This window comes from Gordionus sp. m RMFG-2023, chromosome 1 (assembly GCF_954871325.1).
Source record: "Gordionus sp. m RMFG-2023 chromosome 1, tfGorSpeb1-WG-v2, whole genome shotgun sequence".
In the NCBI taxonomy this organism is placed as follows: domain Eukaryota; kingdom Metazoa; phylum Nematomorpha; class Gordioida; order Chordodea; family Parachordodidae; genus Gordionus; species Gordionus sp. m RMFG-2023.
Genome location: NC_088775.1, coordinates 19433894 through 19450337, shown reverse-complemented (window position 1 = coordinate 19450337; position 16444 = coordinate 19433894). Strand labels below are relative to the sequence as shown.

At 25.4% G+C, this 16444-nt stretch overlaps 2 protein-coding genes across 5 annotated transcripts in view; one reads left to right on the top strand and one right to left on the bottom strand.

Annotated features, from left to right (window-relative positions):
- Nucleotides 1-6899: 6899 nt before the first annotated feature.
- LOC135930984 (protein DGCR6-like) overlaps nucleotides 6900-16444 on the top strand; it is a 28903-nt gene continuing 19358 nt past the window's right edge. For 2 of the 4 annotated variants that reach the window (XR_010572900.1, XM_065467817.1), the window contains exons 1-3: nucleotides 6900-7156; nucleotides 7196-7356; nucleotides 7513-7622. Coding sequence is in view for 3 of the 4 variants with exons in the window: in XM_065467817.1 (XP_065323889.1) it covers nucleotides 7095-7156; nucleotides 7196-7356; nucleotides 7513-7622 (333 nt within the window). In the remaining variant the exon portion in view is untranslated. Of the gene's footprint in view, nucleotides 7157-7195; nucleotides 7357-7512; nucleotides 7623-8697; nucleotides 8776-16444 lie in introns of those variants that run through there. The other 2 variants (XM_065467819.1, XM_065467818.1) reach the window with 2 other exon arrangements.
- Nucleotides 12581-13969, bottom strand: LOC135930982 (uncharacterized). Its single transcript, XM_065467815.1, has 4 exons — nucleotides 13835-13969; nucleotides 13658-13791; nucleotides 13110-13616; nucleotides 12581-13069 (listed from the first exon to the last, which is right to left on the bottom strand). Exons 1-4 carry the CDS (start codon nucleotides 13944-13946, stop codon nucleotides 12623-12625), a joined length of 1200 nt encoding a protein of 399 aa, XP_065323887.1. The 5' UTR covers nucleotides 13947-13969; the 3' UTR covers nucleotides 12581-12622.

The following is a 16444-nucleotide window of genomic DNA, read 5'->3' as shown; positions in this document are numbered from 1 at the left end:
GAATAATATTATGTACGAATAGTATTATATAAATCAGAAAAAGCAACAACAGTATAATTTGTTTTAATCACGATATATATTTATTATAAGCGTTGGGGGCGTTGTGTTCTAATTAATTACTGTTGTTGTGATTAATATCATTTTTTTATAATATTAATAAATATGCTAGAAATTATTTTTTTATTAATTATAATGTTTAATTAATTTTAAATATTAACCAGATGTGTTAATAAATCAATCTTTTTCATTAACTAAAATTCTTTTAAAAATCATAAATAAATATTTCATCGTAATTAAATTTGGTAAGATTTTTAAATTTTATTTTTTAAATTATATGGGTACATTTAGTACAAGGGAACGTTAGGACACTCTGATTATAATTTGAGCTATTATTTATAAGACTGGAAATTTGAGCTTAACATAGATAATTACGTCATACATGATTAGCTAAAAAAATTTTGAAAAATATTTAGTATTTTAATTTTTACAGAAGAAGTTTTGGGCATACCAAAATTAATATAAAATATTTGCTTTTATCGTTTCAAAAATCATAATAAATAGATTTTAGGAAAGTTTAAACCTATTTCCCAATCTGGCAAACTTTTGGAATCAATAAACATGAATTAATATGATTTTGGTTGATATTTATAAAGTTAGTGGCTCGGTCATAGTATAGTTGGGATGCGCCATTTTAGCTTATTTTATAATTTTATTATTAATTTAGTATTTTGAATAATGAATAATTAAATACTTATCTTTCACTATGTTTATGATTAAATGAAATTTTTTTTTACAATTTTTTTTTCTCAAAATAAATTTGCTAAATTTTGCTAAAATTTTTTTTATATAGTTATTGATTATGAATTACACTATCAATAAAATCATATGTGTCATATCTAGTCTTACTGGATTATTGATTTTAAATTTTTAAATTTATTTAGACCTCTATTTCACGAGTGTCCCAACTATCACATATGTGTGTCCCAACGTACACAGAGTCTGTCATGGTTGGGGCAAAAAAAAAATTTTTTTTTTATATTAAATTTTCTAAAAAAATATAATCTTTATAAAATATATATTAATTAATAGATAGCTTTCTAACGGATATTACACAATATCTGTAAATCGAATTGAATAACCAGGGATATTACACAATATCTGTACATCGAATTGAATAACTGAGAACCAAGTATTATATAGTTAAAATAATTTATAATCTTTATAGATAGCTTTCTAACGGATATTACACAATATCTGTAAATCGAATTGAATAACCAGGGATATTACACAATATCTGTACATCGAATTGAATAACTGAGAACCAAGTATTATATAGTTAAAATAATTTATAATTTTTATAGATAGCTTTCTCAGGGATATTAGATAACGTTATGATCTTTTCCCTGATCTCGGGCCTGCCCGTACCTACAACAACAACCTGGCGATTGGATGAAGTTTGAATCAATTCCACAGATTTCCTACGAAATACCCAAGTGTACTTAAACCGAAAGGACCCAACAGCAATTACTAATTAATACGCTACATCCCCGCGCTTATAATAAATATATATATAGCGAATATAATAAATTACCTATGTTTTTTCCTTTTCTGAATAATATATTATTAATCGCTCATATTATTTTTCAACATTCACTATTATATTACTTGTAGATAGCCCGTCAAAAATGACGGTGAATAAGAATTTTCTTTGTTCTTCAACGACAAATGTTACCTTTTATTTAAATATCTAATTTTTATTCTTTTTACCCCCCCCCCCTCCCCTTTCAAACTAATTCCAACCTATTAAGACTAAAAGGGATATTTTGTGAATCAAAATATCTTTAAATTATCTTATTCTTGAGACCCATAGGAAAATTCTTTGTTAAAATATTACTGATTACCTATGACATTATTTATGATAAAATATGTTTATAAAGTATATATTTAGTTATTTTAATTTATGTGCACAATAAAAAAAATTTTCAAAATAATAAAATTTTATTTATTTATATTTATAATTTATATTCTAAAAAATAGATAAAACATTTACATTTCTACTTTTAAATATAATGTAATTAAAATAAATATTAATATGATGATAGATGGCTAAATAATTTATAGATTAAAATTATAATTTAACATAAATTTATCAAAATTTGTCAATTAAGTAGGACAAACTTCCAATAATTAAAAAAGAAATAGAGTATTACATAATTTAATAACAAAAATATATTTGACTATGATCAGTAACTAATTTATATGTTATGATTTTTATTGGACAAATATTTTTTAAAAAATACTATGGGCTAAATTTGATTGATGTTTTTTGAGGATTATATATATAGATATGAGATTAAAATAAAGGGACAAATTCAAAAGCCATAAAGGCCGATATATTTGGCTATTTTTTATATTACTACAACAAAGTTAAATGAAATTTAGTAGCGATATAATTTGAATCCAGGATGATATTTGGGAATATATACATGGGATTTGTGAATAAAGTATTAAAAATATTATATATTCATTGTATAAAGTTTTTAGGGTAATTTTTGAGAATGATATTAAGTATACATTGAAACGACCAAGTATTAAAAAGTTATAAAAACATAATTTTTCTAGATAGCTATTGTAATTCAAAATTAATAGTACATCTTCGAATATATTTGTTTAAAAAATGTTGAGATCTATCAATTAGGAAGGAATAGACTTTTATAACAGAAACATAATAGCCTTTAAAGCTACATTATTGGCCTAGCAAATCGTAATAATTTAATAGGGCAGTGCTTCCATAATTTCTCAGGTAAATTTGACCTTGAATTATTTACATAGCTTTTAAAAAAAATTATAATGGGGCTAACCAAATTAAATACGAAATTTAACTAATAAATAACTATATAATGGCATAGGATGTTTTCTTCTGCTCTAGATTTTGTTTTGGTGTACCACCATTTATTTGTTATTAACTACCATTTTAATTTGGGCTATTAAACTTATTAAAGTGCTCACTAGTAATGGAGCTCTAAGAAATAAGTTTCATCGTTAAAGAATACAAAATTTGTCACGTCCCTGAAACACTTATTGTTAATAAATCACTTTTCTTTATTTTTTTTGACATTATTTTTAAATGCGGAGGATCAATTGAGGCACTAAATATTGGCTCTAAATAAAATTCGAATTTTAGATTTTGGCAAAGTGCCAATACCTTTTTGTTTTGCTTATAACTCACGAACGGTTCATTCCGTTGATATGCGGTTTAAAGATTCTGGAGGATCAATTAACGCACCACAATTTGGTATAGTTTTTGGTAATTGATCCTCACTTTTTAAAAAAATTCTTACAACTTCACGCTTTAAAAACAGGTCATAACTCGGTTGCGGTTAATGATATCGATATCCTGTTTGGAAATTATTAACGCACAAATTAAAGCCTAAATAATTGCCAAATTTCAGATCGTGATCTTTTATATTTTCGGTTTTGGCTAAGTGCTAGCCCTTTTTTAATTTGCTCATAACTCAGTAACGGTTTATTCCGCTGCTTTCCGGATAGAAGATCAATTAGGATCAATTAACGGGCTATATAATGATATAAGTTTCGGTAATTGATCCTCAAATCGTTCCTACAGCTTAAATATCTCCGCCAACTTAACGTTTTTAAAACGGTTATAACTCGGTATTGGTTAGTGATATCGATATCCGGTTTGGTGATTGTTAATGTACGTATTGAATACTACATAATTGCCAAGTTTCAAAACATGATCTTTTTATTTTCGGTTTTGGCAAAGTGCCAATACTTTTTTGTTTTGCTTATAACTCACGAACGGTTTATTCCGTTGATATGCGGTTTAAAGATTCTGGAGGATCACTAAACGCACCACAATTTGGTATAGTTTTTGGTAATTGATCCTCACTTTTAAAAAAATTCTTAGAACTTCACGCTTTAAAAACACGTCATAACTCGGTTGCGGTTAGTGATATCGATATCCGGTTTGGAAATTATTAACGCACAAATTAAAGCCTAAATAATTGCCAAATTTCAGATCGTGATCTTTTATATTTTCGGTTTTGGCTAAGTGCCAGCACTTTCTTAATTTGCTCATAACTCAGTAACGGTTCATTCTGCTGCTTTCCGGATAGAAGATCAATTAGGATCAATTAACGGGCTATCTAATGGTATAAGTTTCGGTAATTGATCCTCAAATCGTTCCTACAGCTACAAATCTTCACACTTTCATTATTTTGTTTATAACTCAATAGCCTTTAATTTTTTTGACTGGCTATAACTAAAAAAATGATTGCTCAAATTTTTAATTTTGGCAAGATGCCAAAACCTTTCTATTTAGCTTATAACTCACGAACGGTTCATTCCGTTGATATGCGGTTTAAAGATTCTGGAGGATCAATTAACGCACCACAATTTGGTATAGTTTTTGGTAATTGATCCTCACTTTTTAAAAAAATTCTTACAACTTCACGCTTTAAAAACAGGTCATAACTCGGTTGCGGTTAGTGATATCGTTATCCGGTTTGGAAATTATTATTAAACACAAATTAAAACCTAAATAATTGCCAAGTTTCAGATCGTGATTTTTTATATTTTCGGTTTTGGCAAAGTGCCAACACTTTCTTATTTTGCTCATAACTCAGTAACGGTTCATTCCGCTGCCTTCCGGATAGAAGATCAATTAGGATCAATTAACGGGCTATACAATGGTATAAGTTTCGGTAATTGATCCCCAAATCATTCCTACAGCTACAAATCTTCGCACTTTCATTATTTTGCTTATAACTAAATAACCTTTCATTCCGCTGATGTCTGGTTTGAAGATCAATTAGGATCAATTAAGACTCTAAATAATGGCTTACATCGTTCTTACAACTTTACGGACCTCAATTTTATGTTAAATTGTTTTTGTAAAATAAAAATATTTGATTTTATTTATAAAAACTAGACGCCATGTAACATATATATTTTATTTTGAGTAATTATAAAAATGAATTTCTATACTTAAATAAATTCAGGCCAGGCCGACAAAACTTTTTAAAAAAAATTCGGGTTCGGGCCGGCAAAACATTTTCAAAATAATTTCGGGCCGGACCGAACTTGAAAAATTAGGCCTGATATAGATCTAATTCTTATTGCAAATACAATATTTTTATTAAAAATAGCATAATATTTAAATATTATCACTAAGAATTCATTATAATTACTTACTGAGTACAAAAATTTTATGTTATAATAAAGATTTGAATTTATAAAGAGAATTGTATTTTTCTCTGAGATTTGACTAATTTATCTAGAATCAAATTTTTATCTAGAATATCTTCTTATAAATATTTAATATTACGAATCATTTAAACGGCTTTCACCGGTGCTATTTCTAAAATAGGGGTTTAACCTTTTCAAAATTGAAGAAGACCTTTCATTAGTGCAGCGTCTACATGACAGGATTTTCACTGGATGCAAACCCCCTTCTAAAACCTTTGTCTACCCCCCTAAAAATCCCGCCGCCGATTTTTACCTTTTTAATTTACTGAGACTTATTTCAGAGACTTTATAAAGGATAACTTAAATTAATCTATCTCTACTACCAACTATCGATATTTTGTGAATATAAAGAATTTATTTTTTATATAATAAATTCAATTAAAACCTCCATTATTTACAATGAATTAATTATTATGGCATTATGAGCTTGCTGAAATATCTAAACCTTTTAAATTACATTTAAAAGGATAACAGAAAGTTTTATTTGGAAAACAATGTGAATGATTGTTTGCAATATATAGATTTGGTCGATGAATTGTATTATAATTATTCTATGATAAAAGTATTAATTTCTACAGCAATTTTGTCCTATTTCATCTCAAAAATTAATAGATAACCCCCCAAAAATTTATCTTACCCCCATTAAAGCAGCCTACCCCCTCCCCCCTCAAAAAATAGGATGCGAATTGTTCTTACCCCTCCCGCTCATGTAGACGCTGCATTAGTGCATGTGCTAATCTACCTAAAATAAAAGCAATGTTTTGATATTAGGCAGATATTACAATGGAAAGGGCCTGCAAAGCATTTTTTGGTCTCAAAGAGTATTCTATTCTGTAAATTTTTATACCAAAATTCGACATCACAATGTAACTTATCATACGATCCTAATAATTCATCAGAATAAAACTCTGAGACTTAATATCCTTTCGCGTTTCAAGTGTATTCAGACAAAATTCAGACTCTACCGGCAAAAGAAAATGAAAGCTGTTTAGAATAATGTGACTAATAAATCTTTCCTTTTATTGAAATAAAAATGTATCAATAAGGGGAGTAAAAATATTTATTTTATAAAAATCCTCAATCGTAGATGCATCAATATTTAAGCGATTGGACTATCTAAAAACTACTCTAGGTTTAAAATTTTTAACCCAAACATATTAGTTATTACCTTTACTTTCTCATTATATTTACCAAATTAAATGATTTTTCTTTTATTTATAAATCATAAAAAATTATAAAATTTTTAAAATCTAATTAGTTTAACAATATAAATTTCATTATTAAATTTATAAATATCTAATTTAACCATGCTAAAAAAAATTACAATATATTTTTATTATTATTTAATACTTTACAATATATTTTTCTTGTTATTTAATATTTTACATATAATTTTTAATATACATTTTTAAACCATTTTATCATACAAAATTGAATATTCTTATTTGTTTTTTAAAATATATTTCATTTTCATAACTTATATAATTTTATTTATAAATTGAAACCGTTTTTAAATAAAATTATTCACAAAAGAAAAATTTTAAAAAAAATTTTCAAAAAATATTTTTAAATTAAAAAAAAAAAATTTCGGAGGTTATGGGGGGGGGTTTAACCCCCCCCCCTTCCCCCCTTGTCTACGCCACTGTATTACATAATACAAATACATTATTTATATTTTTAAAATATAAATGATAGGCCATAAATAAATTTATACCTGTTTATTCTTAGTTTACCTGTCCATTCGCAGTTTAAATGTCAATTCTCAGTTTAGTTACACCCATGATGAATCTATAAACACCGTAATTTAAAAAAAATTATCTGAATTTATGAATGACAAAAGTGAAGAAATTCAGTCATTATTAGAAAATATGACATCGACGCTACCATAGTTTAATTAACCTTATTATAATTTATCACTTTATATAAGCATTTATCAAAAGAAAATGCAGGAAGATATTTTGCCACATCTAATTAAATCATTATTTAATGGAACAGTTTGCGAAATAGTTAAGGGACTCCTTGATATTCAACATTTAACGGAAAAAAATTTATACAATCAAAGGATCAAATTGATCACTGCACATAAAGGCAAAAATTTATACATAAATTATAAAAATTTGAATCCTTCCAATATTTTAAATGAAGATTATATATTAAATTATAGTTTATTTTCTGGTTAATAAAATATATATCATTTTTAAGTTTATATATTATTAATTTCTATTTTATCTATATTATAATTAGAACAAAAGCAACTAATGGAACTTAAGCAAAAAAAAAAATCTTCAGAATTTTTAGCAAATAATAGGTCAGATTCATCAAACATGCGATTAGCGCAATCTCAGGAAATTGAAGTATTTTTTATTTTTTATTTTAATATGTTAATATAATAGACTAAATATAAAATTGCAATTATCTAAATAAATTATATCTTTAATTATTTAGAAAAAAAATCATATTTTTAATGACCACAGGGTTATCATTTTTAATTATAGGCAAAATAAACTTGGAAGATTTTACAGGCAACATAAAATTATTGAATATAGTTTTATTTAACAGCAAAAATTATAATTTAATATACTTATATACTATCTGAGCTGTTTACTCTTTAAATAGCTAACTCTTACCATTACAAAAGGAATGAGCTCCTATTCTGTTACTGAGTTTATAAAAGTAGCATGCTCTCAATTCATATTTAAAAAAGGTGTACTTCTTTTTAGCTGCTCTCTTGATTTTAAATTTTATAAAGTAATGGCCTGCAAATGGCAAAATTCTTAAACCCAGCTTGGCCCAGTTGAATTTAGTTTTTGCCTGGCCTAGCCTCTCTAAATTTGTACACAGCTATTTTATAAATTAAGGTTGTCCAACCAGGGCTAGCCCAATTTTTCTAAACTCAGATATAAATTTTATGGAATAATAACCAATAATGAGGATTTATGATTCATTATTTCTTATTATGGTAATAAAAAAGATGCAGGAGAAGGAAAGATAAATATGAATCAAGGTTATTTTATTACTAAAATTATAAGCAAAATAAAAAATTTTATTTTTACAAAATTAGGCTTTAGAATAATTTTTCTTTATTAAGAGTACCAGGCAGCTCTAATTTTTGCAAGCCCAGCCTGTTAAATCTTTGATTGGCCCAAATAAAAAATCACATTACTCACCCAGGTTTCAGGTGATAAAGTACAAAAAAATTTTTTTAATATTTTTTATCTATAATCAAAGCAGAGACTTACAGAGGTACCATTTTCATGGCCTGGCCCAGATTTTTTAAAAAGTGATTACATTTATTTTTAATTTTTATATCTAATGATGGGGTAATTCCATGACAAATCGACCAGCGATTCGGCCGACTATCTCAAAAATGAATGAAACTTGGCATGTTAGTTATTTATGTTGTAAATGTTAATAAAATCAAAATTTTAGAGTGCTAGCTCAACCAGATCCAAAGATATAGGCCTTCAAAGTCGAAAATCGCGAAGTGCGTGATTTCATTAAATCTTGTTATTTAAAAAAATACTTAAGATAGAATTACAAATTATATATCATTTTATAGCCTTTAAAATTTTACGTTGGAAATATTTAAAATAAATTAAAAAATTTCAAGTGTTTTCTTATTTCCGGTAAAAATAAAAAATTAACATTGTTAGGTAGGGATTTTTTTGGGTGTTAATATTCTCTAAAGATGTTTATTACCTTTATATTAAACGATTTAATATAAAATCTCGATAGCCATTTTTGTTTTTTAATTTTATTTTAATTTTTTTTATTTTTATAAATAAAAAAATGTAATATAGTTGACGTTATATTAAATTAATTTAATAATATATAATTTTTAATAAAATATGAATAGTATTGTGATTAAAATTAATAAATCAATTGAGTATAACCAAGAATGATGTCCTGGGGCGATATGTAAGCAGGCAGCCCATACAGATATGATTTTATTAGGAGCTATATTGTAAAATAAACATATTTTAAAATTTTATAAACAAACAATATAAAAATAAATACCTCTTGTTTTAATCTTATCCCATTTTGTGCTTATTAATAGAATTTCTTGAGACGATAATTTGTAGGTAAGTCCTGTCACTATAATAGGATCTACTATTGTTATTATTTGATTAATGGGTAACCATATCTTTTCCGCAATTGTGGAGTAAAAGAAGGATGGTGATGGTCCATGGGGATGTAAAAAGGAAATATATCTCCTCAGTAATTTCATTCTTTTTAGTACTGTGGCTAACCACCAAAAATCGTCATAAACACATGTTACGAATCCTTTAATATCGGCAAAAGACAAATTATCGGCATTTGAGATATTGTTAATTTGAAAGTCCTCTGCATATGAATATATTTTTGATTTAAGTTTACTTAAACTCAAAGGAAATACAGCATGTATTTCCCGAGTTCCTGGAATGGGACGAGCTAAATTGAATCTTTCTAGTAGTTTAATCTCATGTAAATTGTATTGTTCGTTGGTTATATATGTAAAATTTACTGATGACATGTTTTGTTTTGCAAATTGATATAAATCAACTGGCGTTAAAATGTCCAGAACTGATGCGCTGAAGGCTTGAACGTGCTGCTAATTTTTTAATGTTCCGCCAAGGCCGTCACATGGACCTTTTCCATGTGATGTAGCTTAAAAATGTCATTTAGCTGTTACACCAAAATCTGATTCATGATAACACAGAATTATAAAAAAAATTTTGTTTTTATATTGCGCAGCTGATCATCCGTCAGAGCAGTAATATATTATGTTTGGCTTTTTGCTGAATTGATTGGTCAAAAATTTTATCATTTTAATCTGGTATAAATGTACTGCAATAACATTATGCTGAAGTCACTCTGATATTACTAGATAATTAAGGTTTTCTATATTGCCATTATTATTATAATATGCTATCATAGGATGGATAGAGCCTTGATTATTATTCCAGTGGAATCCTTGAACAGCGTCTTGGAATATAAATGCATAATTTTCAGAGAAATCACAATCATAAATTCATTAGGTTGTAAAAAAATATTTAAATTTTGTAATATATGATGATTGATTGGTAACGATCAGGGTTTTACAAAAATCTTCAAATAAAAATTTGAAGATTTTTTTCGCCCAAAATTTTGAGGAAAAAATCTTTGAAGATCAATTTTTTGCGAAGATTTTTTCGCTAAAAAAATTTTGAGCTTGCTCAAAGAAGATTTTTGAGCAAAATAAAAAATATTTTTTGTAAAAAAATCTTCTATAATTTTAAGAAAATATTTTGAGAATTTTATAATAAAATAAAATCTTTTGTAAGGAAATCTTATTAAAATATTTTTGAAATTTTGATCTTAAAATTTTTTGGTAAATTCTTTAAAAATAAAATTTTTGATATATATTTTTTTTATTTTATTATGTTAATGAAAATATTTTTTTTGAATAGGTTGTAAATGTGAGAATTGGTCATAATACCGACTCGACTGCATTTTTTTTAATATTTGGAATAAGTAATAATGATTATTTTAAAAATGTAATGTCATAATTTTAATGTTTTATATTTAATGTAAACTATAAAAGTGACAATTGTCATAATACTCATCTCAGAACCTTTAAAAATAATTATAATTAAAAAAGGCTAGTTGAGCATGTTTTGAGATGGTTTCAGTGATTGTAAAGCATATAAAGGTGACAATTGTCATAATACTTATTTCACATATGTTTTAATTGGAAATAGAGAAAAATGATTATTTCAAACATGAATTAATATAATGTGTAAACTATAAAAGTGACAATTGTCATAATATTCATAAGAGAACCTATAAAAATAATTTTATTTTTAGGTATTAAATAGGCGAGAAAAAATTTTTTGAGCATGTTTCGAGATGGTTTTAATGATTGTAAAAATTGTCACAATCGTTATTTTTAAACTTTTTTAAAGCAAGTGGATAAAAATTTATTAAATATAAAATTAAATGTGGATGTACCATAGAGCAGTGACAATTGTCATAATCGTTATTTTTGAACTTTTTTGAATTTTTTTGAAGCAACAGAGTAAAATAATAAATTGTAAACATGTTAAATTGAAATTTAAATGTGGATGTACCATAGAAAAGTGACAATTGTCATAATCGTTATTTTTAATCTTTTTTGAATTTTTTTGAAGCAAAAGGGTAAAATTATATATTTGTAAACATGTTAAATAAAAATTTCAGTGAAGATGTACCATGGAAATGTGACAATTATCATAATTGTTATCTTTGAACTTTTTTGAGTTTTTTTAAAGCAAATAGGTAAAAATATATATTGTAAACCTGTTAAATTAAAATTTCAGTAAATATGTACCATAGAAAAGTGACAATTGTCATAATCGTTATTTTTAATCTTTTTTGATTTTTTTTTAAGAAATTATTTATTGTAAACTTATTAAATTAAAATTTCACTGAAGATCTACCATAGAAAAGTGAAAATTGTCTTAATCGTCATTTTTAATCCCTTTTAAATTTTTTTGAACTTACAGGGTAAAATAATAAATTGTAAACTTGTTAAATTTAAATGTGGATGTACTATAGATAAGTGACAATTGTCATAATGGCCATTTTTAATCTTTTTTGAATTTTTTTGAAGCAAAAGGGTAAAATAATAAATTATAAACATGATAAATTAAAATTTAAATGAGGATGTACCATAGAAATGTGACAATTGTCATAAACGTTTATTTTAATCTTTTTTTAATTTTTTTTAAGCAAAAGGGTAAAATTATATATTGTAAACATGTTAAATTAAAATTTCAGTGGAGATCTACCATAGAAAAGTGACAATTATCATTTTTAATTTTTTATTTAATTTTTTTGAACTTAAAGGGTAAAATAATAAATTGTACACATGTTAAGTTAAAATTTCAGTGAATATGTACCATAGATAAGTGACATATCTAATTCTCAACTCCCTTTTTAAATTATTTTAATATATATATTTTGAAATTATCACATTACTCATAGTCATATCCATTATTTTTAAATTAGGTTAATATGATCTTGTTGGGAAACACTTAAACCTCTAGGCAGATGATAATAGTATCATATATGTTAAATTTTTAGAGCCAACCGGAACGGAGTTGAACTAGAAAGATGCATCAATATAAACATGATATTTTTGGGAACAACAAATTTAAAAATATTTTTTCTTTAATCTTTTAAATCAATTTTAGATCTTAGAAACTACTATTTGGATATATCTAGTAAAATACGCCCCCCTCTGATTATACTATTCATACAAAAAATCTAAATCAGTCATATATATGATTTTTATTTATTAAAATTTCAATGTAAACAATAACTTTATAATGAAATAGGTTATATAAATAATTATTTAAAATATCACATTATTTAACAATGTACGATTAAGCTTTATAATTAAAATATCATCAAGTATATCTTTGTCTAATCTTGTCCTTAGAGAGGTTACAGTTAGTGCCAATGCACTAAATGCTCTCTCAACTGAGACCTGGGTGCAAGGAGCAGCAAGAATTATTTGAGATAATTTAAATAATTCTGCATCTTGGTGTTTTCTTGAAACCCAATATTGCAAAATATCTTGTGAGGATGGCAATCTTTTGTTGTATAATAACGATTTTATTTTTAGCTTGATATCGCTATTACATAATTCATAAAATATAGGTCCCTTCTTGCAATCACGCTCAATGTAAAGGTCAAGTTTTGTTTTTTTATAATTACTAGTGGAAGGCATAACTAAAGTTGTATTTTCTTCATGAGGGTCAATAGCTTGCAATTGTTTCCAAGTTGCAAATATATGTTCCTAAAACAAAAAGATGTATATTATAAATTTATTAATTTACCCTGGCCAATATTTTATCTTCTTCCAAAGGATATTTTCCATTTTCATAATGGAATCTAGGATCCATATATATCGCACTACGAAATGCGTCATTTTGAAAAAGATAGCTTTCTCTAATGTAAACATTCCAACATACTTTTAGATAAATTATTATCCATTTCCTCCAGCTCCATTTGCATTCTAGCCATGAAGCAAAAAAATCACCTATTACAATATTACTTTTTTGTAATTTCATTGTGAATTTGCATAATGGGAAAAGGACTGATGTACCTAATAGGATAATATCCCATAAATCGAAACTAATAAAAGTTTCTGTGTATAATTCACCCATTTTAGTATAAAAGGTTTTATTATCCATTAGATTTTTCATCATTAGATAAGTACTATTCCACCACCTAGTAACAGTATCTAGCGTGGGTTTCGAAACTTTGTCCATTATAAATAATCTTTTATATTTGTGAGATTTTATCAATTTAATTGTAATCAACCATACTATACATTCAAAAACCTAAAAAATAATTATTTATTCTTTATTTAAATATTAATTACTTTAGATTTATCGATCTTAATTTTTGGGAATTTTTCTTTTGCTGTATTTCTAGCATTGAAGGACGAATCACTATTAGATTCATCTGCTTTCATTATGTTTGGGTGTTGAGAGGTTATGTGTCTTTTAAGATTTGCTAGAAAAATATATTGAAAAATACATTAAATAATTTATTTTACATGGTATTGACTTCATCTTTTTGTCACACATGCTGCACGTCGCTAAATTTTCAGAAGAATCGATTAAAAATGGCTCCTTTAGAATATCTTTGAGATTTTTTTTATTTTGCATTATATAAAAAAAAAATTTTGTAATTTTTAATTTTAACTTTCTTGTTTTTTCCTTTAATTTTTATTTTCACTTGTTTATTATATTTTGAAATAAAAAATCAGGAATTAATGTTATATAAAACAAAAAAAATGAATAAAATAATTGTTTTATTGAGGCCAAATAAAACCCCCATTTATAAATTTGGATGGGATACATTTATTTAATGTTTTTTTTATTTATATTTATAAAAAATCAAATGTTAAATGAAGATATAAAAAATGCATTTTCTTTTCTTTTCGTTTTTCCCATTGTCTCTCTCTCCCTCCTTTATTTATTTTTTTAATGTTTTGCCTTATGAATTAAAGAAAATAAAATATTTCAAAAAAATGAAATTTGCTGGTGCCAGCGAGGCGGCACCAGATTGAAAAAAAGTATTATATAATTTTTTTTTTATAAAATTGAATTCAAATTTTTTTTTAATTTTCATTGCTGTAATGGTACCCAAAACCGATACGTTTTCCCCCTTGAAGGAGGGAGTTTGACGGATGGCCTCTTATTCTGTTTATGGCTATTGCAATTTTTTCCTGACTCCAATTGCTATATTTCTTTTGTGGTTTATGATAGGTATCAGAGTTTATTGTAGAAAAATTTATTTGATTGGGTTAAGAATTATTTGTTATACCAAATAAAACTGAATTTGAAATATTTTGAGAATAAGATGGTTCTTCCTGTGAGGAAAAATCTAAAAGATTATATATAATAAACAATATAATGTTAATTGGTACCAACATGTAGATGTAGAAAGATTTAAGAGACCTGGAGATAGTGACTATTTTACTAATTTTGTAATTATTAATATCTTAAAAAATGGGAATTTTATTTCCTGGGAATTATATTCATAGATTCTTTTTAATGTTTACCTAATAGATTTTAAATAATAAACTAAAGTTAAAATTTTTTAGCCCGCTAATTGTTAAAATTTTGTAACCGATTCGCACGCACTTTTTAAAATTATTAAGCTAGGCCGCCCATGGACGGGCTTCAGCTAAAAACCTGCTCGTTTCAGCAAATAAATTCTAAAATGATCATAATGATTATGACAATTGTCATTTTTCTATGGTACATCCTCATTTAAATTTTAATTTAACATGTTTACAATATATAATTTTATATTTTTGCTTCAAAATAATTCAAAAAAGATTAAAAATAACGATTATGACAATTGTCACTTTTCTATGGTAGATCTCCACTGAAATTTTAATTTAACATGTTTACAATATATAATTTTACCCTTTTGCTTAAAAAAAATTAAAAAAAGATTAAAATAAACGTTTATGACAATTGTCACATTTCTATGGTACATCCTCATTTAAATTTTAATTTATCATGTTTATAATTTATTATTTTACCCTTTTGCTTCAAAAAAATTCAAAAAAGATTAAAAATGGCCATTATGACAATTGTCACTTATCTATAGTACATCCACATTTAAATTTAACAAGTTTACAATTTATTATTTTACCCTGTAAGTTCAAAAAAATTTAAAAGGGATTAAAAATGACGATTAAGACAATTTTCACTTTTCTATGGTAGATCTTCAGTGAAATTTTAATTTAATAAGTTTACAATATATAATTTCTTAAAAAAAAATCAAAAAAGATTAAAAATAACGATTATGACAATTGTCACTTTTCTATGGTACATATTTACTGAAATTTTAATTTAACAGGTTTACAATATATATTTTTACCTATTTGCTTTAAAAAAACTCAAAAAAGTTCAAAGATAACAATTATGATAATTGTCACATTTCCATGGTACATCTTCACTGAAATTTTTATTTAACATGTTTACAAATATATAATTTTACCCTTTTGCTTCAAAAAAATTCAAAAAAGATTAAAAATAACGATTATGACAATTGTCACTTTTCTATGGTACATCCACATTTAAATTTCAATTTAACATGTTTACAATTTATTATTTTACTCTGTTGCTTCAAAAAAATTCAAAAAAGTTCAAAAATAACGATTATGACAATTGTCACTGCTCTATGGTACATCCACATTTAATTTTATATTTAATAAATTTTTATCCACTTGCTTTAAAAAAGTTTAAAAATAACGATTGTGACAATTTTTACAATCATTAAAACCATCTCGAAACATGCTCAAAAAATTTTTTCTCGCCTATTTAATACCTAAAAATAAAATTATTTTTATAGGTTCTCTTATGAATATTATGACAATTGTCACTTTTATAGTTTACACATTATATTAATTCATGTTTGAAATAATCATTTTTCTCTATTTCCAATTAAAACATATGTGAAATAAGTATTATGACAATTGTCACCTTTATATGCTTTACAATCACTGAAACCATCTCAAAACATGCTCAACTAGCCTTTTTTAATTATAATTATTTTTAAAGGTTCTGAGATGAGTATTATGACAATTGTCACTTTTATAGTTTACATTAAATATAAAACATTAAAATTATGACATTACATTTTTAAA

Bases quoted from the DNA above. Each gene is read 5' to 3' on its own strand.
- LOC135930982 (XM_065467815.1), bottom strand. From the start codon at position 13,946: ATGCAAAATAAAAAAAATCTCAAAGATATTCTAAAGGAGCCATTTTTA. The intron at 13,792-13,834 runs GTAAAATAAATT...ATATTTTTCTAG, and splicing joins AAAGATGAAGTCAATACCAT to CAAATCTTAAAAGACACATA. The intron at 13,617-13,657 runs GTAATTAATATT...ATTATTTTTTAG, and splicing joins TTAAGATCGATAAATCTAAA to GTTTTTGAATGTATAGTATG.